Source organism: Gambusia affinis, linkage group LG14 (assembly GCF_019740435.1).
Source record: "Gambusia affinis linkage group LG14, SWU_Gaff_1.0, whole genome shotgun sequence".
In the NCBI taxonomy this organism is placed as follows: Eukaryota; Metazoa; Chordata; class Actinopteri; order Cyprinodontiformes; family Poeciliidae; genus Gambusia; species Gambusia affinis.
In genome coordinates, this window is record NC_057881.1 from 3,520,093 (window position 1) to 3,544,187 (window position 24,095).

The window sequence follows — 24,095 nt, forward strand, 5'->3', positions numbered from 1 at the left end:
GTTTGAACATTTCCTGTGTGTTAATTGTTTTAAGCAGATAATTGTCAAAATTATTACTATTATTCAGCTTTATTTGCTCCAAGCAACTTCCTTTTTCATAAGTTGAAACTAGGTTTTCAAATAAACTGGAGAAAACACAATTCTTTCTCACGGTCTGATATTATGTTTAACAAAATGCCAAAATAATATATATATATATTCAAATATTCAAACATGACCCAGATCAGAAAAAATGGTACAAAAATATGGCTTACAAGTGACGTGGGAAAGACAGAGACCACTTTTACCACTTTTTCTGTTCTGGGTCATGTTTGAATTCTGCTTTATGCTTAATCCATTCCACATTTTCGCTGCACACACAGAAATGCAAACCTGTTGTAATGTTGCTATGACAAGATGTTTGACATTTTACATTCATCTCAACAAGAAAAACATATTTGCATCCAGACAGGGAATAATTTGTTCATTGCTTAGTACATTATTTGTTCTGGTAAAAGGTGGAGGAGAGCAAATAAATATTTAATGCTTTTGATATCATTGCAGTTGCATAACTATCTCCCCAGGGCTATGTCAAATAATAATAAAGAATAAAGTTGTATTATGAACCTAATCGACCAATACTTCTTTGTATTGTTTTACTTTTACTTATTAATGCTCCATTTTCTCTGGTGTACCTCTGACTCGATCCCTTTCTGTTGCTTCTCATTCGGTATCCATCATCCTTCCTCTTCCAGTCAGGATCCCCCTACAGGCCTCACACTGTAAAGAATCTGTATTTATTGGATAAGCAGGATTTTTGTTGTGTAGCTTTGTGGACCAGCCTTTACCTCACACAATCCACAGTCTGACCGTTGACCTTTAACTTGGCTTGGATTAAGTTCCAAGAAAGGGAATCCTTTAAATCAGAGAAGCCACGAATTAAAGCTGAAGCAGAGAGTCAAACAGCAAAGGTGGTGACGCAGTGCACTGCAAGGAGGATTTGGCACTAAGCAGACAGCAAGCCGTAGAAACCTGGTGACTGTAATAAAGTTGAGCTGACAGTTTTCTAAAACCTCTTTGGCCAGACGTCAAGGTGTCTATTTCCAGAAAAGGAAAGTTTAATCTAGAAACACTTAGAGTCACATGACCCGAAGTGAGTTCAGCTCCAGGCGACGGTGGAGCAAATAAGGGATGGCTGCAGGTCTGTTTTTATTTATAGCAAAGTCTGGTTCCTGTAGGAAGCCATTTAAAGCATCCTAAATTCAAAGATCCTGTCACAATTGCTGTAAAGGATCAAATTATCAAATAGTTGGTTTAGATATGGCCAATATTGTTATGAACAATGTATAACTTAAGTTAGAGAAGCTGTCACAATTGTCTCAATGATGTTTGGGGTGTATGATTTACTCACTACGTTTTGGTAAGAGTCTACTTTTTCTTAAAAACTCCCATCTATGGTAATCAGCTTGCACTTGGAGTGCGCAAGAAGCTTAACCTGCACCACATTTTATGTAAAACAGGTCAAAGGTGTGTCAGTCTGTGGTGGAAACAGAGGTGAAGGATTAAGCAGTTAGGATCCAAGCAGGAAGAAGAAAAGAAACATAAATCATAAATGTAACAGCTAAAATCCAGTTACTAATCATGTTTATTCAATGAGACAAAATGTCAAGAAATGTAATAACCTTTCACAAGATTAAAAGATAAAGAGACAGAGGTCTTCTTTGCACAATTCTCTTTCATTCATCTCACAGCCTATCAATATTACACCAGAGAAATAAGACTTTATATCTGGACTGCTTCATGTCTGAGATGACTACAGAACAAAGAGGATGTTGTGTCTACAGAATCAGTTTTGGTTGATGTGGTCATTTGTTTTGGATCATGGTCCTGTTGAAGAACGTAACAATGAAACATTTTCAGTTTTCTGGATAAACAGGAAATTAGACTTTATTGCCCACACAAACAAATGTGTTGTACTTTCATTTGTCATGCTGTGTTTTCCAACATGTTTTAAGGACAGTTTGTAATTCTTTGAATATTTTTGATTGGAAAAAAAAAAATCACAGATAGGGTAAAAATGTTTCCTCCAACCTTTTATTCACAAATTCTGGAATACTTTTGGTTGCTGAAAAAAATTAATCAAATTTAAATATGAAGACACTCATTAAAGATATAAATTTGACTGCTTTTGGAAATATTTTTTGTTTTAGTGACTATTATTTCTTAAGAACCAGAAGAACAACACAGAGCTGACGTTCCAGAGTCATGTCTTCATAGTTTCCTAAATTTTCACAACAGAAGTGAGTTATTGATCAGGGATCCCAGAGTGACTCACCTCTCATCAAAGAGCTTCTGGTTTAAATCCTGCTCTGATCAAATGCTGCTTTTTGTAGAGTATGTTTCCCTCTACAGGACAAACCAGGAAGATGAAATGAAATTACCCCTGTATAGGTTGCAATTTGTTAAAAACCCCCAAAACAATTAACACTAAAATACCACTTTATTGAATGATAGCTAGAAAATGCAAATACTGGTTAATATTAAACATTTAGAAAATACTTTGCAGGTGAAGATATACATAGGCTGAAATGATGAAAGTATATCTAACATATCTAACACTTCAGTAACTTTTCTGAAAATACTGTCAGACACGACTTGAATAATATTTTTTTCTACGATGGGAGAAGATCTTCCGGCTGACTCGGCGAGCGAGTCGGTCGACAGCGGAGTTGGGCTGTCCAAGCTCCGTCTTGGTGGGCAGTCCCTCGATGTTCCCACTGTACCACAGCACCCATCCAGCCAGAGACGCAACTATGAAAAGGACTCCTGAACAAATGTTATACAGAACCACATGTTAGGTCTTTAAAATTCTTAACAGCACAAGTCAATTGGCAAAATGAGTTTTTGATCAGATTTTAACACAACTTTCAAACTAAAAAAGGAACAAGAAAAAATTTGGGTTCAGAGGAAAATACTTCCAAGTTTTGTACCGAAGATAATCCATCCTAAACCTTCAGACTACACACATTTAAAGCCCAGTTCTCATACAGTCACTGGATGGGAACTGCACCACATTATGTTTTTACAATTTGCAAAAAAGAAATGAAAATGTCAATTCTTGGGTTTTGCAAATCCAGAAATAATCAAACTTAAAGCTTAAAAAGAAACTGTTAAAAAGCATAAACACAGCAAGTATGTGGAAAATGTAGGTTCAACATTCATATGACCATAGGGGGCAGCAGCAGCCAAATGCTGCTTAGCAATTACATTTGATTAATTGATCTGATCACCAATAAAAAAAAACAAGAGTTTTCTCAGACTGTTGCTCTGGATCATAAAACATTTTATTAATCAGAAAAATAACCAGCACTGGCCTGTCCTGCAGAATGAGTAGATTTTTTACAACTGTCAAACATTTTAGACTGCTGCTCGCCTCCACAAATATAAATTTATCTTAAAGCCAGATATTTATCTTAAAGTACTTTCAGCTAAGATTCAGTCTGACACAACATTTTTCTCATCTGGCAAGATTGGTTTATCTATTTTGTATATGAATTGTTTACAAGCAATGAAAATGAAATTGCTCTCTGTCTTTAATAAGGTTCTCTTTTTCCAATAATTTCTTGATAGATTTTTGGTAATTTAATGACCTTAAATTGCAATAAAATAGTATGGCAACATCAGCTACAGCAAAAACAAGTGAGCATTAAAATAAAAAACAAATTTAGATAAATACCGCTATAAACCAAGACGTCTCCATATTCTTCTCCATTTAACTTCAAAGAGGTAAAGACTCCCACCAGCAGAGAGACTCCTCCCAGTAGATCCATCAGCACAGCAATCACCAACGCCATCTTACAGTGAGACAGGTCATCACACAGACCCATGGTGAAACTGTAAAAGTGGGAAAGGGTGTAACCTTTTTATTAGAAAGAAATATTAAGATTAACAAAACTAATTAGAGCTTCAAAAACTCATAAAATCCACTATAGTGGGATATTTTAGACTGGAAATATCCCACTATAGTGGGACAGTAATCATGTGTATGATGGAGAGATGTATAGATGAAATTACTTTTTGCTGTTAAGACTATTTTATCTTGTAGATTCTGATGTAATTGTTATTTTCTCAGAAAATAAATCAGCTGTATTCACAGTGTTGACATCCTCTTTATCTGTTACATACATAATCTGAATCTGACAGGATCTTAAAGAAATTAAAAAAAAATAATAATAGTAATTTATTTTAAAACATGGAAAATATCTGCAAGTGAAATGCTAAATGAGAGTGAAATAGATATTGAGAAAAATTTTTAGTGTTTAGAGCAGGAAACTGGAAAGTAAGACTTGATGTTTTTTTATTTTTGGTGTTTTGAACTGTGTTTTTTTTAGATTATTTTTATTCTGCTCACTTTTATAAGCTCCTTAATATTATAGTTTTATAATTTGCGGTCATGCAAATATTTATCCAAGACTCGCTGAGAACAAGCTGATGCATCTCGACTGGTAAATACATGTGCATATGTGTAATATAAAAACTTTGTTAAATGCATTAATAAAAGATAATACCCACTGGATAGCTGATTAAATGACTAACTGTAGCATGAGTGGATAATGTACCTTAGCAACATATTTGAATTTGAGATAACATTTTAGACTTTCAGTCTTTCAGACAAGACTACCTTGAGATAAAAATTCAACTTTTCTCACGTTGACATCCTAAAAATCACAGAAAGCAGAGATTTTAAAGTTCAAGTAAGTGAACTCGCTCTGGATGAATTCAACACAAATCTTTAAAATGTCTTACTTGTTCTTTCGACTCGTGCCGATGAAAACAGCTCGCTGAGAGTTTAGTTTGAACTTTTCTCTTCTGTTTCTGTACTTCCGTGTTTACTGGCTTCAATTTTCTCTGCTACCTGGGCCCCTCCCTTTAGGTGAGACGTTTCATCGGGCGGGTTTGCCGCGTTCACTGATAAACTCGGAATTTAGGCCTTTCTAATTTGGAAAAGGCTACACAAACTTTACCACAAGCCAAAATACAAAAACTTGTCACCACAAACTCATTTTCCGTAGTTAACTAAATTAAAGAAAGAGAGGACCTTCGGTTTTTTTTTTTTTTGTTTTTTTTTTTGAAGCTCATTTTTTAAACTTACGAAGTTTAAAACTTTGGGAGATTTTTCATATTATTTATTTATTTAATAAAGAGAGGAGTACACTGTTTTCTCAATCCAAACAAATCAGAAAACCATCAAAACAAATGTTTTCTTGTAACTTTTATATAATATTGCTATATGTGTACACAGATGGAAACCGAAGATCTTTTTATCTACGATGAACATCCAATACATGCTCTTTCTTTAGTTCATTCAGTAATTATCATCCTATCAGTAATAAAGGAATGAATTAAAATATGTTTTGGGTACTTCTTTGGTTAAAAATGGCAACAATTCGACGGAAGTTTATTTTTGGAACAATACTGCAAAAGGAACTTCATCTATTTAACATGCAGATTTTTTTAATGTTTGTAAAGTAACTGGAAAGTTCTCTGCGCATGTGTGAGCTGATCCAAACTGAGCGCGGTCCACCTGTGGAGGCTGAGTATAATCAGGTAATTGCTGCTGCAGGTCGGGTTTCTGCTCTGCGGCGAAGCGGCTGATGTGACACCGTTTCAGGCTGTATTACAGAAGTATAACCGCGAACAAGACGCCTGGAAATAAATTATAACTAGTTACTGCGGACATCTGCCTTATTATTGAGTCACTTCATCATTATCTGTCAAGCTCAGCTGTCATGAATCCCGCAACCAGCAGACACGATACAAACACGCCAGGTAACAACAACTCTTGGACGCATCCACCCGAATGTTTAAATCTCCCAACTCCTTTCTAATGAACAGTTTTGACCTCTGTTTGTCAGTTAATACCTATTTTGTTGACTAATACGGTTCCTTTATTGTGACAAATCATGTTTTCTATGTAATAACTGATACAATTGACTATTTTTCAGCTACTCTCGCGTGATTTCGTTTGTCTTGGTTTTTTTTTTCGTTTTTCTTGTGCAGAGAAACAGCAGCTAAGACAGTTTTCAAGCTCGACACTTCTATAATAAACTGGGTATTTATATTCAAATAGAATCACCAAATATGATTTTATGATGTGAAGTACTGGTTCTGGAGACCCTGCGTATTTTATACAATCTCACAGATTTTTATTTATTTGTGTCCTTTGAGTAGTAGAGCTACAGTTTAAATACTTGTACAATGTTGGGAAAATACCAGCAAAGAGTTTAAAACAGTCTTGAAGTCTGACATGCACTTTTCCAGTGTCTCATTGAAAGAAAAAATAACAAAAAGATTCAAATTGGAAAATGGGAAGTTTCTCATTGACCCCAGAATCCAGGATGGCCACCATGCTAATAAAACAGTGATAAGTGGATTTAAGTACAGCTGCAGGACTATTTAATAAGATGATTTTAAAGGAAAGTCTAGCTGGTTTCAATAAAATTCTACAAAAATGAGGGAAATTTTATGACATTTTCACTGATTTGTTTTAGTAAAGACCTGTAGCACTTATTTAATCTTTTTCTACTGTGTCCTGTTTGTACATTTTGTACAACAAAATGTACAAAATAATATTGTTCTTCAACTTCTCCAACCAAAAATTTCACCTATTTTGCCAAATGTTACTTTCCCATATATCAGAACGCTACACCGCCCAGGCTTCGTCTTCTTCGTCAGGAACGGTAGGAAGTGGACAAACGGGAGGTTTGTATCTAAATGCCTATGAGGTTTCGTTTCCCCTTGAAGAGAGTGTGGAGCGCCCCGCTGCCTACCACCTGAACCATGGTCAGCAGTTGATTGAAGGTAGGTCACATTATGAGAACTACATTTATTACCACAAACTTCAATGGATTTTATGTGATGTGATGCACAAATTAGTGTACAGGTGTGAAGTAAAACAAAATTGTGATTCCACTTCATCAGTGGTTTTTAGAAAACCAAAAAACCTGAGCAGTTCTGTTGAAGCGCAGGAACTATGACTTCTTGTCTCTTATGATTAAAATGATAAATTGGTATTGTTATATGACAATGCCAAACCATGTATGCATTTTTCAGTCCCCTGCTGGTTGTGTTTATATATTTATTTCCTTTGCTTTGAAATCAGAGCCAGTGGTACAGGAGTCCCTTCACTCCCAGTACAGCCCTTTCATCCTGATTTCTAACCTGCGGGCTCACCTCTACGTCTCTCTGGAGAAGAATGCCTGGCTGCAGAAACGCATTGAGGAGCTGGAAGAGGAGCGAAACTTCCTGCGCTGTCAGCTGGACCGCTTCATCGTCAGCATGAGGAGTCCAGACGGTGAGGGGGGATGATTTACAAAAAAAAAAAAAAAAAAAGTTATATGTTTCAGCTGATTTCTCTTTGGTACAATTGTTGTTGAATTCAGTGGCAGACTGGTCTGGAGACGCCCAGCGTACTGTGAAAGTCCAGCCTGCCAGCTCTCCATCTCCTCCTTCCCCGATGACCACCAGGTCAGGGATGACCCTCAAACGCCTCCAGGGCCCCGGAACTCGGATCCGCCGCAACATCTCTGTCCCTGGTGAAGAGCATCACAAAAAGCAGTTTAAAGTCCAAGGAAAGGTGCTTTATTTTCTAATTTTATTATGTATTGCATTTTTTGTTCGCAGTCAAACAGGAGTTTCATCTTGAAGAAGACAAATATTACACAGAGGAAGAGTTTGTTGAGGAAGAGGGGGAAGAAGAGGTGGAGGATGATGCAGACTCGGCTGTGGAGAGCGGGTCAAAGAAGAAGAGCCGAGGGCGTGGCAGCGGAGAGCCGAGGATGAAGATGAGGAGGATCTTCAGGATCACCCATGGGAGGGAGAGGCAAAGAGGTAAAAACATATAAAACAGAACTGAAAGTAGAAAGAAACATAAACTTGATGTCCTGTTGTTAACAAGTTCTCTGTCTATTCTTTAAAACAGTTGGTGTAGTTCATACTTTTTCAATTCTCTCCAAGCTCAGCCGTCATTTGCATATAATCAATACCTCCCATTTTAACTCAATTATTTGACCCATTCTAAAAATGCATATGGATATCTAAAACTTTTAGATATTTATCTCACATTCCACCTGCTTTTTACCTCTCTGTTGTCCAGTTAAAGACCCAGATGGGGTTCTGATTCGTTATAAGAAGATCCTGACCACTTACCAGCGTGTGAGGAGCATGTCCAGAGCCTTCCAGATCCACGGAGTCGACCGAAACACGATGGCCTCCACCTCCCCTATCGCAGAGCTCCTGCTTGTGGCCCCAGAAAAGGTGATAACATCACTTTTATGATTAGAGCAGTAGGCAGATCTAAATGTTTTATATTAATCAAAAATTCTCTGGGTTCTCTGAAAGCTTTTCCTTGGATTTTGGTTGCTTTACATTTTCAGTATTTGAATGGACTTTCTCTTTGGTTTTAAAACTTTTAACATTGTTTAAATAAGTGTTGAAGAAAATAACCTATAACATTGACAAATTCAGGAATAACAGCACCAGCATTTCACATGAAATAAAATGTTTTTATGGGTTTGTATTTCAGTTCATCAGAAACTTAGAAGTTATCATTATGTTTATGCAAGATAAAACCATTCAAGCCAGATGTGTTCTCTGCCTTTAACAGGTCATTGATTTAGGACATAGATTGTCCTTGTTTGATAATTTTCCTGCTGAATTTCTACAACTGCTCTAGATTTCCACCTTTGTAAAGACTTGCGTTTTTCTCCTGCAGGTGACTGATGTAGGAGAGTTTGAGGCCTCCAAGGAGAAGCTTCTGGATTACGCCAGGCGGTGCTACAAGACTATGGATGAGGAGATGCACACTAAGGTCCAGAACATGAAGAAGACCAACAAGCTGCTCCCAATCTCCTACAGGTTCAGGAACTGAGGAAGGAAATATATATCTTCTTTGCCTTAAAAATAAAGTTATGTAAACGTCAAGTACTACCAGCCAATATACAATATTTAGTCTACATATAAGAGATCCGTGTGGTGAGTTGTTGTTTTTTTCACATGTTGGGCAAATTTTACTTTGAGTGGATCCTTTATTATTCTTTTTTGCCTGCAATAATTTAAATATAAGACATGGTGATCTTCACTGTCTGAGGTGTTTTGTGCTTGTATTATTGTTTTTGTTTGTACATTAACTGAATATCTATATTAACTTAATAGAATATAATAGACTGCCCCTGAATATATTTTGTTTTTTAAGGGGGAAAATAAATTTTTTCTCAATGGTTACTGCATGATGTCTACATACCAAGCTCAGGAATTTTGATTTCTGTTAGATAAACTTTTTTTTTTCACTTTGTGGTTTTGTCTTTTGCACACTGAAAAATAAATGTTCAATTGCATAATTTGTTTGTTTTCTTGTCTTAATTTAAAACAAATTGACAGTTTTTATGCTTCAGACATTTTTTGACTTTTTTTGTCTGGCTAAAACAATAGGTAAAATCCAGGCATTTTTCACATACAGCAGACATTTGTCTGAATGCTCCCCTGATTAAAGGTGAATATTATAATATGAATTTGTTTTACTACCAGTCGGTGAGCAGAAAAACGATGGTTGACTTTTAGAATTAAAGCAACTGGCAAACAGCGCCTTCTAGTGGATTACAGGAGTACTGCTCAATAGGAGAGCCAAAAAATGACTCCCTCTTGAAATTAATCATACCTCGCATATTGTTTATAAAATTACAAATTTGAACTCAACATATAATTTTCAACCCTAGGAAGCATACTCTAAACTATTTGCGCTAAACTTCCATGCAAGAAGAAATTCTGTAATGAATAGGACATGTAGTTTTGTAACAGGAAATCAGATTTACAACCAGAAAACTAAAACCAAAATGAACACAGAAAGAGAGGAAAATGTTCCAGCAAACTAAGAACTGTGGATGATTGAATGATATATTGATGAATCCTCAGTCTGTCCAGGGAAGTGATGCCAGAACGTTTCCTTCATGGCATCTCAAAAGAGAACAGTGAAAAACTTTTCTCTTGTTTTTTTTCTACTCTGTTCTGTACTTGATTTGAAAATCTTTTGCCTTTTTTACATTTTGTTTTATTAAAATAATGCTCACAAGTCAAACATCTTTTTCCTTTGTTTTATTTTGTTTCCAAGATTATATTCTCAAAGAATTTGTATTCAGATGGTTTTGACTCGTAGAAATGAACTCAATCCAAAGTGGGTGTCAGTGTCAATAATGAGATTTAAATTATTTTCTTTTTTTAGCCAATTGTGTCTTTAATAAAACAAAATTGGGATAAAACTTGCATTTCCATGAATAATTCTGACAACTTATCAAATATTTCTGATTTGATAAGCTGGCAAATGCTTTTCAATTTTTGCAGAAGGTTTTATAATAAAGCATATCACAAAGTTTCCATTGGCACAGGTATGGTTCAAACTTTAGCAGTAGCCTAAGACACCAACTTCATAATTTCATACCTGAGACATAAAAATTGTGAAAGAATCTGAAAATCTATTATTCTTTCACACAGCTGTCCTCCTTGTGTTGTGTGAACTTGCAGACTAGACATTTTAAAGCAGGACAGAGTAAATATGTAAAATTTCAAACCACATTTGAATGTTGTGGAAGTGCAGCATAACATAGTGCAGCATGGAAGCGTCAGCTTCTACAAATCAAGGACATCAGCAGCACAGTACCCTGCAGCCTATTGAAGCTTTTAAAGTCTAATCAATAAATGGCTTTTTTCATTGATCACAATAAAATCTAACCATCAGAGGGAGAAAGTATGCCAACATTGACGTATGAATTATTAGATATCAGGAGCTTATTTTAAGGGTAAGAGAATTTTGTCCAAATTTTTAAAACTTAATCTAAAACGTTATTTTGCAAATTACCAGAATATGATTGTTTTTGAAGCAACAGCCAAGAAGAATTTGTGACCGATATTGATGAACATACTTTTTCCTCAGTATTCAAAGTTAAAGGTAACTTTACACTGAATACCACAACTTGCCCCAACCCATTTTATACAGTGGAAATATGATTGATGTTCATAGATTAAATGGGAAAATCTGAAAAAAAATGTTATTTAAAAATTACTATTCCACTAACATAACATAATATATACAAACGTCAGTGGTGCTTTTAAAATAAAAGAACATATAGAGAATATTAATAGGTGACTTGCTAAAGCAACTTAATTAAACTTTTTTATATATAGAAATTATTTAATAGAAAAGAACCAAACAAGGCAAGCCCTTTAAAAATAAAAAGTAAACAACAAACAAAACATAAAACATAAAGATTTTTTATAGCTTTATGCAGCCATACATTTATCCCAACTTTATATGATTTGTTAGCAAGTACCACAGTTAGCAGTAGCTATTTAACTTGTAAAAAAAAATAGGTTGCTGATTTCTTAGTTGAATGAAGATTAGAGTGATGTCACCAAGCCACCAGAGTCCACTGACAAGTTTTGTAATAAAATTGAATGTGCTCCAACTTAAATGTGGTATTTTCCAAGATTACTGACAGCTGACAACACAATAACAAAACTCTATTTCCCATGTAACCCTACCGCCTGGTTACCCTTTAACCTCTCCATACGATCCAATCATAGCCCAAGTCAGCCTGGAAGTAGTTAAAGCACACTGCACCGACAGACGGCTAAGTTGAACCAATAAAAGCAGGAAGTCAGTGGAAGTTGCCCAATCACAGGCGAAAGGGGCGGGACTCGTGGCCGCCAGGGCATCCGAGGAGGAGGAGGTGTTCCTGGTAGCCATCTTGGATGTGTGGGGTGATTGTTTAGCGAGAAGAATTGACAAATTTATTTTAAAAACTAAGCCTTAATATTGAAGTGCTGAAGATTTGTTGGAGCTTACCGACAGAGGAACTCAATCTAAACACGGAAAAAAGCAGGTAAATTAGAAGCAGAATTTGAGGAATATGGTTTTAGGTGCCTTCTCTGCTCCTCTTTCCCGTTTCCAAACTGACTCTCCCACATCAAACAGCGCAGCCGGTGGGAAGCTGCTGGTCTCACTGACTAACAACAACTTACACTCAGTGTTATTGCTTTTAAAGCAGAAAACTTAAACTTATTTCGGAAGTGCGCGGGTGAAATACGAACTTGAGTTTGTTTTGGAAGTGTGTTCGCCTGGATGTTGTCGCTCAGAGGCTGCTGTTGGCGCTGGTGATGCCCGCATTGTTTATAAACATCCCGAGCTAGCAAACGCTTTTCCTCCCCGCTTGTGAAATCAGGCGATGCACTTTTTGGTCGTGCAAGTCCACAGAGACGTGCAGCTTTTTAATACCTGAATAGTTATTAAATATGGAGTCAAGTCGTGTTTTGACTCAGCAGGTGAGTGAAAGTGTGTTTCCAGGACAGTGGTTTGCACCTGCTTGAGAAAAGTTAACTCGAAGTCAACACGATGTGCTTCAGGCTGATGTTGACGTTTAAAAACTAAAGCGAGCTGCGAATTGAGCTGTTTATGAAAACAACTCCAATGTGGACAACAATCTCTATATCAATTATGTAGAGATACAAATGCATATTTCATAGACACTTTTATTACACACTGCAGCTTGTAAGCATATGTATTGGGAACCATGCTACTTTAGGTAGTACAAAAACTCTAGTTCAGAAATACATTTGTAAATCCTACTTTAATCCCTCTTTATGCAAAACATAATCTATAAAGAAGTAATTTTTGCAGACTGGAAAATTTCTTCTGTTGGCATTTACAAAAAGTGCTGTATTGGTTGCCTTTTCTCTCCGTCAGACTCATAAATTCAGCAGTTGTGTTTCTACTGAACAATATTCATGCAAAGTTCAGTACGATATTTTAGAATAAATATTTTAAATATTTCCAAGAAGTTGAATTTCTAAAAATTTAGGTGTGATTTTTGCAAAAGTTTTCTTTGTTTGGAAGCTTTGGCATACTTCATTTGAAGATCATTTGATAATTACCAAAGCATGTGTATATTCTTTAGATTTATTTACACTTTTTTGTTGTTATGTAGGGAAACTGATTAATGCATTTAACTAGCTTCCAAATATTTTATTATATTAAGCAAATAGAAAGCTCCCTAAATCCCTATTTATACATCCTCTGTTTGTCTCCTTGACTCCCCATATCTCGCTTCTCCTATCAGAGGTGAGAACAGAGTAGAAAAGGACAAACGCTTCACATTCTGAGAAGTTTTTGTAAGCAGCTCCCGTTGTTGTCCACTGTAGCTCCTCCAGCAAGCAGTCGCTTCTCTCTCTAGGTGCCAATTAGACAATAAGGAATGCTTTTGTAATATTTATCTGAGATTGATGATAATGCTCATGGTGTAATTGGAAAAATATCTGTAACATTCCTCCAAACTAATCTCCACTTCAGAGCTGTCTGTTGCAGCTCTGGCTGTATGTTTAAATAGTCATGTGTGTTTTGCTGCTGTCAAGCAGATTATCTTCTAGGACTGACTTCCAACTTTCTATTACCTCTGACCAATTTTCCCCACAGTATTATACTTCCACAGGGATGGTGTGTTCAGGGTTATATGCCGTGTCAGTTTTCCTCCAAACAGTGTTTTGCATCTAAAGCAAAACATTTAATCATCATATCATGTGAACAGAGCACCGTTTTTTCACAGATCAACTGTTTCACTAAGCTGCAAACAGGACTGCTTATGGCTTTCCCTTAAAATGGCTTCTTCTCTGTCTTTCCTATTTTTTAAAGTTATTTATGCTGGATTCTATTTAGGAGTATCGGACTAAAGGGTGCTGAAAACCCGCTTGCAATACTTTTCAGATTTTGAACTCCAAATAAATAGAAAACTGCATTATTTTTTGAACCTTTCATAATTAATGTGTTTATGCTATTTGTACTTCTTGATGGGTGATCAAAATAAGATGTGGGAAAACAAGAGTGTCATCTTATATCATTCTGATGCTAATCTGACATTTTGTTATTGTTGGAGCAGAATGTTGTTACTTTCATTTGTTTTAAATTGGGTAGATTTTTATTTTCTGCTGCTCCCAATGATGAAAGCGGATCAGAACTGGTGTGACGTTACTTTGGTAGAAACATGGAGAATGCACCCTTTGACTCTTGAAAGGCTTCCTAAGCTCCATTAAGTGCTGGTTAGGCCTAAAAGAAAAACTGATCCTTCAGCATCCACACTGTGTCTTCCTTTAGGGTCTTGCCTTCTTATCTGATTGCTTTCTTTAGGAAATCATTATGATTTTAATTTGTTATTGCTTGTCCAACATCCAGTCTATTTCAGATGGAGCAGCTAAATAAAAATAAGTCTGGTTGAAACGACTAATTTAGTGTTCAACAGAGTAAATCTGTTGAGACAGAAAGACTTAAGAAGTGTTGAGTCAAGCTGCTTAATATTAATATTTTTACTATAAATCTTGTCAGCATCAACATAAACCAGGTTGAAAAAACCTTTGAAGGTTTTCATAAATGTTATGTGCAAATCTCAACCAAATCTGGTGTCAAATGTGCAATAATGATTCACATAGCAAAATATGTGAAGGACTGGACTTCAAAATATTGAAATATTAATACGTACCTTTAGTTCTATAGATTTAAAAGCCACATGGGTGCTAGAAACAGAAAATTTCTAACACCCATGCAGAAGATAAACCAGGATAGCTGATGATTTGACCAGACATGAACCATCAGCCATCAGATTCAACTGGTTTCCAGTGGCCTTTATGGTGCCTGGACGTCCTCTGGTACTGCAGTTTGTATGCGTCTCATCTGAGGCCAAAAGGCAGCTGAAACGTGTCAAAGTGAACCATCAGAATCCATGCATGTCGTGTGCTGACTTGTTTTAGTCATCGCTTTTAATTTCTGTTCAGCTCATATATTATCTTTTTCATTTTTGCTTTCATCATGGCAATAATCTAGTTATTGATGATTAAAAAAAACTTCTTTCTCAAAAATGTTTCTCCTTGTAATTTATGTTTCTATTTTTCCTGCAGTGAAAGAAGGCATGAAGACATCATCTTAGTCATCAGTCATGGCCGATAAAAGGAAACTTCAAGGTGAGGCCTTCAGACTGAGCTCTGGTGTGTGTTTGTGCGCCCTTCAAAACACCCGAGTTGACTCGGATAAGCGTTAGGATTTGTTGTGGTGCCATCAAATGTCCGCTGGGTGAGGGACACTACAAATTATACCACCGTAATCATTATGGTCTCCGTGTAGCACTTTAAGGGTGACGTGGTTGTAATTTGATTTGATGGCACCTTTAGGTGTATCGCTGTGAGAATGTTGAAGCCAGTGTTCAACATCATGTGTGGATGTCTTTCCTGTGTGATCACACCTACTGCTGCTCAGTCCGGCTGTTTTCTGTAATTGTTTATTTTTAAAAGAGTGGCAGGCCTTGTAAACAAAAATCACATGCGCTCACAAGTAAGTTGTTTGCTGGGTTGTGTAAGATTGCTTCATTGCCAGGTTGGAGATTCTTGACTGGAGCGAAGCTCAGTGTGGCACATCAGGAATCATGGGGTTTTTTTCAGACAAAACAAAACAGAGATTCACTGACCAGGGTTTTTCTGGCTGGTACAGATTTTGGTTTTCTTTGCTTTCCGACCCGACACTTTCACATTTCTATAGTACAGAAAAGTTATAAATTCAACAGAAAATGACAAATTTGAAACATATCCGTGTTTGTGCATAAGAACACGTCTCTAAGCTTGTAGTTTTTATTAAACTAAAACACAGATGCAACAACAGCTCACAGTAATAAATGCCTTTGACTTTTTTTGGTTTATGTGCCTTAAGTTTCCATTTTACAGTAAAAACATCTAGGTTAGTAAGTGTTTGTATACAGTTTTTTTTTTTTTTTGTCTGAAAAGTCACTAAATATACAAAGTCACTAAGTTGGCAACGTTGGGTGACTATTGTTGGCCGTACATGTGCAGATGAGACTGGGATGATTTTCAGACATTGCAGATCTGTGGATAAGATTGGTTTCTCATGTAAATTTTGGCCTTTTGCAGATCTCCCAAAATGAAGGAAATTAGGGCTGATTTATTGGTGTACAGCTAAATTACAATATTAACTAATATCAGTAAATATTGGATCTTGACCTGTGCATCTTTAGCCACTGCTGAGTAAAATATCAGTCAATTAGTATAAAGTATTTATCATAAATTCTACATTTTTGGACTCAAAATCCAGTTCAAACATATTAACGTCTGCTTAGAAAGAAATGATCATGCTTCTAGAATAAACCCACTAATAACCTCATATTAAAAAATAAATGACTATTAAAAAAAGGAAAATAAAAACAGATAAATGGTTTGACTTTTGTGTTAAAGTATTTTATATAGCATCTCATTCATTTTATGTAGATATCCTATCAAATTTCTGGGATACTACTATTATTGCCACCTACTGGCATGTTTGTTTGGCCTTCAAACTGCCGCCCTTGTGAGTTTGATGTGTTAGCTTGTGATCCTCGGCAGGCGCAGCTGTTAGGTGTGTTATTCTCAGTCTTTCGCCCGTGCAACAAAAATCTGATGAAGCCGATCTGTCAGTGTGAACTCCTAGTCTTTTCAAAATCCGTGAAGACTGAATGTTGCATAATGTTTCCCTAAAGTGCAATTTTCTTTACTGTACTAAGTTACTGTGATTTAACAGACAATTTGAGGCAACTAAAGTTTTGTATGAACAGCTGTTGCCTTCAAAGGGAAACGCGTGCTGCTTTTAATGTGGATATGAACCTCACTGTGTGGAAGACAAAGGTTGTTCAGTGTTTTAGGGGGTTTTTCCAACGGGACTTTTCCGTCAAGCAAAACTGAGTCGCTCTCAGACATCTTCATTGTGTTCTGTGACTTGAGACAGGAGATAACTCACTGCTAACATACTAGCTAGCTAGCAAGATAGCTTTTTTTTTTTTGCATCTATCACGGTCAAGTGTTAATTTCCACCAGATGGATGAAGTTCGTACATTCCTGTGGAGATATAAGACTTAAATTCCATTTGTAATGATCTTCTCACTGCTCCTACACTTATTCTCAGTACTTCCATTTCAAAAAAGAATGAAACACTTTAACAGCACAGATGAAGTTGATGTCAGCTGATGTTTGAAGGGTTTTGCAGTGCATAGATGACTTTGCATCTCAAGCAACAGGTGTTGTAACCCTACTCAAACCTTTTCTAAGGAAAACAGTAGAACTAGAGGCTTCATTCCGGTTTACAGAAACATACTTTGATGTAACTTTCAATCTGTAGTTGTCACTGCAGGCTAAAAGTTCATTTTTGACAGGGATCAACGTCCCGCTCTGTTTCACGTTTGTCACAGTGGCTTCCCCCAAAGAGCAGCTGTCATATTAAAAACAAAACAGAAATGTGTACATTTGCTAAAATGTCCTCCTGAAGGAGAGATGATCTAGCAGCAGTGTTGCTCCGGCCTTCTCAGATTGTAATGTATTATTACAGAGGAGGCTGCCTTTCATCTAAAAATAACTCCCCCTCTGAAGTATCTGAACATCAAGACAGTTTAAACCCCGACCTCAGCTGGAGTTTATTCAGACAAATTGTTTCAAGCTGTCTTTACTTCATTTGCCTGATTTTAGGTTTAAGAAATACCAAATACATATCATGAAATGATATAAAAGCTATAAATTCACGTTAGAGACATTGCTTAAAAAGGTGGAGTGAATTTTCTTTGTGCTGCAGATTCCTAGAACTTGTTATTTCCATCTCTCTTTAATGTTTTCATTTGTTTTTGATATAATATTGGAGATTTGTGTGTTTAGATCTCAGTTTGTAAGTTACAGACTATTCTCTACATATCAGTGGAATTACCAAATGGAATTTATATGTATATTTATCATTTATATTATGAAATTACCTGAAGGTAATTCCATAATTTTACATTGTTTTTGTTTCTTTCTGGACTCAAATGAATCTTTTTTGTTTCAATAATGAGGCTTTAATGTTTTGAACTTTTCACAAACAGTTGCTGACAAAAGCAGCGTGATAGATGTGAGAAATCTGTTGGTACAGTGGAAAGAATAAATGTCATGCTTAGGCCTGACATGATTTTAATCAAACAATTAAAAACAATAAATAAATTAAAAATAATTAAACAAAAGATTTGCACTTAAAGTATGAACTAAATGTACAAATTACTACTTTACAAAAATCTATAAAATTATTCCTTATTTGTATTTACAAATGAAAAAGCCTGAGGATTCAGAATGTCAAATATAATGAGATGAATAACATAGAAATAAATAGCATTCACTGTGTGAATTTATGAGTTTGTTGTTATTGATTTAAATTTGATTTGTTTACGTTTACTGTTAATCACATCAATGGTACCCAAAGATTTTTACTTCCGACCCCCTACATACAGAAAGATTTGACACAACGTTCTTCTAAACATGTGAATATTACAGGTTATTATGCCACAATTGCAGCAGTACAGTTGTTCCATTTGGAAAGTGACAAAAAAAATCCTTTCCATGTAAAAATGTTCTGCTGTCACAGATGATGTGTAGTTAAGCTAATCTGAGCTCCTTCCTGTTTGTTTTATTGTGAGTGAATTATCAGATCCACATGACAAAATTTGACATAAGTCATCTGGGACATGTTGTCCCAAAAGACGCCTAATGTAAACTTATTTGTCTCAAAATATCAGTTTTTAATCCATTTTGCTGTCTGTCATAAATGCTGATATTTAACATAGCAATATGAACTTGTGTGTGATTGGGGGATGTGTGTCACCTTTAATTGTCATGCACTGTGGACCCTTTTATGACATGCATATTTCATGAGATGTCAGCTATAATTTGTAAGTGTATTGCTTTTATGTGTTGCAGTTGTGTTTTTGCATTGTCCTCATTTAAAAAGGAGAAACTCTGCTGGGGAAAACCTGCCTGACAGGGAGCGTCTAATTTATTCAATGCAGAAAAATTGTTTTATTCACTTTTTATGCAGTTTGACTGTAGGGTAAATAAACACTATTGGTTCTGAAGAACCAAATAATTTACCAGATAAAAGCAATTTCACTTTGCACACACATTAGCATCAGTTTTTATGCGGATTCACATTCTTTAAACTCAACCTTGTCGTGTTTTTATTTATGGTTTGTTTATTATTTTCTCTTTCAGGGGAAATAGATCGATGTCTGAAAAAAGTAGCGGAAGGAGTGGAGCAGTTTGAAGACATTTGGCAAAAGGTAAGACATTTTTAGCACAGCAAAAAATTAATCAATTATTTGGTTTAGAAATACAGAGAATGGCCAGACATGCACAAATCTGACTGATTTTAGTCTAATAAAGCTTTTAAATAGTCAAAAACAATTCTCAGCATATTGATACTTATGCTGATAATGAATATTTTTATGATTCATATAAAAAACTGACAAACATCTTCACATAAGAATTGTTCAAAGAAAATAGCTAAAATAATCAATGATTAAAATACTTTCCCTTTATTCTCTGCCAACAAAGTGATACATTTACCAACAGTTTTTTAACCTTCGTAGTTTGAGCTTTGACTTGACAGGAAATATGATGAGAAGAAAACATTTACTTTTAAACTTTCTTCAGGAGCTGCTGCCTTTGTATTTTAACAAAGGCTCTCATTCCTTGAAAAGATTCATATACTGCCTACAGGAGCAATAAAAATGTGCAGAGACTTAAATAGCAAATTTAATAAAATGGCAGAAAGTCATTAATTGGGTTTGTTTGGCAAAAGAGATCCCAGTTTATTTTTTTAATTTAATTATGTCCTGGTATTATTTTTGCTGTAGTTGGTCGTTGGCGGTTTTGCTACTGAAAAACTATTTTTCCCTTTTTAATAACATTTAAGTAATTAATAATTTTTGTCTTTCTAGCAGAACCGTGCTACTATTGAAGCCAAAAAGAAGATTTCCTCCAAAAGCAGTATTTCAAATCAAACTCCCATAACTTTGGAGTAATCAGTAACTAAAGTGGTTATTTAGTTCTGTGCAGCGTTTTACTGACTTGCTGATATGAGTGTGTTGCTATTACTTATTACATTTCTGATTTGTGTTAGCCAGTAGTTGCTTGAAACTTCATCTTTTGTTTCTTTGCAGCTTCACAATGCAGCCAATACAAACCAGAAGGAGAAATATGAAGCGGACCTCAAGAAAGAGATTAAAAAGCTGCAGGTACGATAAAGCATTCATTAGAAACACTTAAACTAAGTTATTGTAAAAGGTAATTAAATAATTGAGTGAGTCAAGGAAAACACTTTGAAGACGTTATGGTTGCAGAAGTTACATTTCGTCCTGGTGTAAAATCTTTTTGATTAAAACATTGAGCCATTTTCTCTTCAGCCGAGTCCTTTAATCCCCTTGAACGAGGAAAGTTCACATGAATGGAAACTTTAAGAACATGTTGCCAGGTCATTAATCTTCCCAACTTTCTTCTAATAAACTAGTTTGGTAATTTAAGGATACCAGGAAAGCAGATACATAAAACATGGTGTCGGAGAACAGCCAATCTCAGTAAATTTGTGCTCCAATGCTTTTATTTCCAAATGTTGTGTGAGCTGCACAGGCTGGCGTACAGAAACTGCAGCACCTCTCTACTTTCACAGACGCCCACATGTTGTCATAAGCTTTGTCATCACTGATCCAAAAGGTCCAGGGCGATCATATGTACAAACAAACAATGTTAGTCACTGATAGGATCGCCTCACAAGCTCCTGGATTAAATAATTAAGGCTCTTCAAAAAAATAAATAAATAAAAACATCTATATTAGTTTTTTCATTAGTCTCGCAGCCTTGTTTCATTTTGTATTTTTCCTCATCATGTCTGTGAAACAGTGAGAGCAGAGAGGGCGCTAATGTGAGGCTGTCATGTTAACAATGAGAGACGGAAACTGTTCTGGACACCTGTGTCAATACATGGGCCGCTGTTTCTCTTTTTATGTTTTTGTTATTTTGTGTTCATTTTTCCACTATCAGCAAGGAATACAAACGGTATGTCTGGCAATAGTCAGCAGCTTCTGATAGGTGTTGCTACATGACACATAGCTCATCCGGAAAGTATTCACAGTGTTGCACCTTTTCCACAGTTTATGTTACGACCTTATTCCAACTTGTATTAAATTAAACTCTTTCTTCAAAGTTCTGCACATTAATACCTCATTATAACAGTGTGGGAAAAATATTGAGTTTTTGGAAAATTTCTTAAAAATAGAAAACCGGCAGCTGCAAAGAACAGACCAAACTGTCTGATGATATGTGAGCTAAGCTTGTAGCATCAGACTCAAAAAGACTTTGGGCTGCAATTTCTGTCAAAGATGGATCAACAATGTGTTGTAAATACTTGAGTAAAGGTGATTTCTTGGTTTCCTCTTTCTAAGAAATGTTCAGAAATCTAAAAAAAAAAATGTTTTCACTTTCTCATAGTGGGATATTTCTGCGTAGAACTTTGAGTTAACTTTGAAAAAAGGGTGTAACATATTAAAAGGTAGAAAATAATGAAGGGTTGTGAAAGGAGTAGTTGTGGTCGGGTGAGTCAAAGTACTGCATTTTATTTAAATAGAGAAAACATTTAGTGCCTTTTACTAGATGCACTCTGAATTTCACTGAACTAGAGTTATTTCACAAACCAGATTGCTCAAAAAATTCAGTGCAAACTTTTATACTTTTGTAAAATTTGTTTTAAAATGTTTTTATCTTTTTTTTCCTCAGTCAAAATGTCAATAGAATACAAAGGTATTCAACTGATTTGAAGCTGCAAATTATTTACTCTAAAATAACATTTTTACCTTTTTTATTAAAATCCTATCTTAATCATCAGCCTTTTTTAATCTTTTCTGTGAACTTGTATAAATGTGTCTTAGTTTGACTTCAAGCAGCAAGTAGAGAGAAACTGATTAACGTGACTCTGTGAACACCAGATTGAGAGAGTTTACCGACGCTCACAGTGTGTTGAATTTCATCTCCTTCAGCTTAAAGTATAGATTTATTTGTGTCCCCTGCTTTGTTTCTGTTGTCATGAGGACCAAACTCCAAGCGAAGCCTGCATCAGCTTCACCATCTGACTGTTTAAGACAAGTCTATGCATGTATTAATAAGTTCTCTAATGTTTTTGTATCCTACTCTTCCTCCCTGCACTGTTCCTCTATATCGTCTTCTTCCTCTATAATCCCGCAGCGCCTTCGAGACCAGATTAAGACGTGGGTGGCATCCAACGAGATCAAAGACAAAAGGCAGCTAATAGAGAACCGCAAACTCATAGAAACGGTGAGTAGGAACCCCCAAGAGGGAGGATGAAAACTCTCTGTTGTTGCAGTGAAAAATAAAATTGTAGTTGGTTGACAGTTTTTTACTATGTGAATATATGAGATGGAAATAATGTTGGTAATCAGCGGATTAAATTAGTATTTTTTGTGTAAAAATAGATGAGTCTTTTTTTATGTAATAGTATAATAAAATATTATGCAAAAAATAAATTTTTAGTAATAATGTTTTCCACTTTTTGTTTCGTTTAAACAAAAATAAGCATTATTTAACAAACTGTGTTTAATACTGTACTTTATTTAACCAGGCAAAAAAACTGATTAACAACAGACTTTTGAGGGAAAAATATAATTATATTTTACCACATTTTATCTTTATGTGAAGAGTGCTTAGAGATGTATTAGTTTTTTACAGCTGAAAGCTTCATGCTTAAATCCATCCATAATTTAAAAATTCTCCATTTTCTCATGTTTTAGAAGTAGCTGTGTGTGTGACTGATGTGTATTATACCCCAAAACCTGGACTGTTTATGAAGTTAAATTTGATTGGAATATTGTGATATTGTAATACTTCAGTTAGTTTAACCTGTAATTCTATGAAATGAGCCATTCATCTCATTCAATTGAAAGCTTTATGAACTAATGGTAAACTAACTTTGCTTAGAAGAAAAGACCAGTGTGATCCTTTATAATCAGGTGGCAGTAAAAGTAGAGCTAATGTTGACTTAAATTATCAGCTAGGCTTTATTTTGAAATCTGTAAATCTCCAACTTTGTAAACTTGTCATTTGTGGTTTCATGGACCGCTTCCGCTGCCCTCAAGTGGCATAAAAATTAATTACTTCTGGTTTGAGATGTTAGATTTGCATGAGAAGACAAATGAAGCATTTGCACTTGGATTAAAAGATCTGTTCGCGAAATATGTTCAGTTTAGCACAAGATAATTTGTTAGATAGCCGTCACTGTGTCTTCAGTGTTGCTGCTTTGCCTGTCGGGCCTCAGGGCCTCATTTACCTTTCAATGATAACTATTCAGATGGATTACATGCGAGACACCTGCTTCACACCAGAGCTCCATCTGTCGCGCTTCAGTTTTGGTTTTTATTCTAACCCCATGCTGATAATTTATTCTTCATATGGTTTTCTCAGTTGATATGAAAATACAGTGTAGTGGACAGAATTTGTTATTAAGGTCTTTGCTCTGATGCAGGTTCACACAAAAATATGAGGCACTGATAAAGTTATAGCTAAGAGGATTTACAGGCTAAATCAACAGGTTTATAACTAATAACGCTTTAGATTTGTACAAAAATATTAGTACGCCTTTCAAGCTTTGTTTAAATACAACTGCAAAGGGGCAGCAAAATAGAATTTTTGTCACTGTCTTTTAATAAGATGCCAAAAAATCCAAATGTGAATAGTTTCTTTGGTAAGTTATGCAGTGACATGTTAGAAAGACATTCCCCATATTTGAGTTGAACAATTAAACCCTAGAAATGTTGAAAAATGCATTAAAACCATTTAGTATTGATATAAAAGCAGTATTAGTTCACGAAATTCAAGACTGCAACGTAATTGAAAACAAGCTTTATTAAATTTCCGGAGGTCTAGTGTTATGTTTTTTTTTCTTCAGGAATTATATCTTCATGCATTTTCTGTGTTTTATCTTCTTGCAGCAAATGGAGCGCTTTAAAATAGTTGAAAGAGAAACCAAGACAAAAGCGTACTCAAAAGAAGGACTCGGCCTTATCCAGAAGGTGGATCCGGCGCAGAAGGAGAAGGAAGAGGTCGGCACCTGGCTAACGGTGAGTGTCTGGATCAACCGGACCGCTGGGCTTTACAGTTTCACTCATTCGAACTGCTGAATCCTAATT

At 35.6% G+C, this 24,095-nt stretch overlaps 3 protein-coding genes across 4 annotated transcripts in view; 2 read left to right on the top strand and 1 right to left on the bottom strand.

The window, feature by feature from the left end:
• Positions 1 to 2,460: 2,460 nt before the first annotated feature.
• tmem238a (transmembrane protein 238a) lies at positions 2,461 to 4,905 on the bottom strand. The gene is made up of 3 exons (XM_044137829.1): positions 4,786 to 4,905; positions 3,716 to 3,873; positions 2,461 to 2,805 (listed from the first exon to the last, which is right to left on the bottom strand). Exons 2-3 carry the CDS (start codon positions 3,864 to 3,866, stop codon positions 2,624 to 2,626), a joined length of 333 nt encoding a protein of 110 aa, XP_043993764.1. The 5' UTR covers positions 3,867 to 3,873; positions 4,786 to 4,905; the 3' UTR covers positions 2,461 to 2,623.
• A 635-nt stretch (positions 4,906 to 5,540) lies between these two features.
• On the top strand, positions 5,541 to 9,377 carry ccdc106b (coiled-coil domain containing 106b). Of its 2 annotated transcripts, XM_044137830.1 has the most exons (7): positions 5,541 to 5,808; positions 6,679 to 6,840; positions 7,142 to 7,333; positions 7,422 to 7,574; positions 7,663 to 7,869; positions 8,135 to 8,295; positions 8,753 to 9,377. In XM_044137830.1, the coding sequence occupies exons 1-7, from the start codon at positions 5,769 to 5,771 to the stop codon at positions 8,906 to 8,908; spliced, it is 1,071 nt and encodes a 356-aa protein (XP_043993765.1). In that variant the 5' UTR covers positions 5,541 to 5,768; the 3' UTR covers positions 8,909 to 9,377. The 2 variants fall into 2 exon arrangements, with proteins under 2 accessions (XP_043993765.1, XP_043993766.1); XM_044137831.1 differs by lacking the exon at positions 8,753 to 9,377 and having other exon boundaries at positions 5,575 to 5,808; positions 8,135 to 8,316.
• A 2,337-nt stretch (positions 9,378 to 11,714) lies between these two features.
• The window catches only part of cnot3b (CCR4-NOT transcription complex, subunit 3b), a 52,084-nt gene continuing 39,703 nt past the window's right edge, over positions 11,715 to 24,095 (top strand). Inside the window, exons 1-6 of the mRNA XM_044137832.1 lie at positions 11,715 to 11,912; positions 14,971 to 15,033; positions 19,114 to 19,181; positions 20,064 to 20,138; positions 22,138 to 22,227; positions 23,898 to 24,026. Coding sequence (XP_043993767.1) covers positions 15,009 to 15,033; positions 19,114 to 19,181; positions 20,064 to 20,138; positions 22,138 to 22,227; positions 23,898 to 24,026 — 387 coding nt within the window. The 5' untranslated portion in view covers positions 11,715 to 11,912; positions 14,971 to 15,008. The remainder of the gene's footprint in view (positions 11,913 to 14,970; positions 15,034 to 19,113; positions 19,182 to 20,063; positions 20,139 to 22,137; positions 22,228 to 23,897; positions 24,027 to 24,095) is intronic.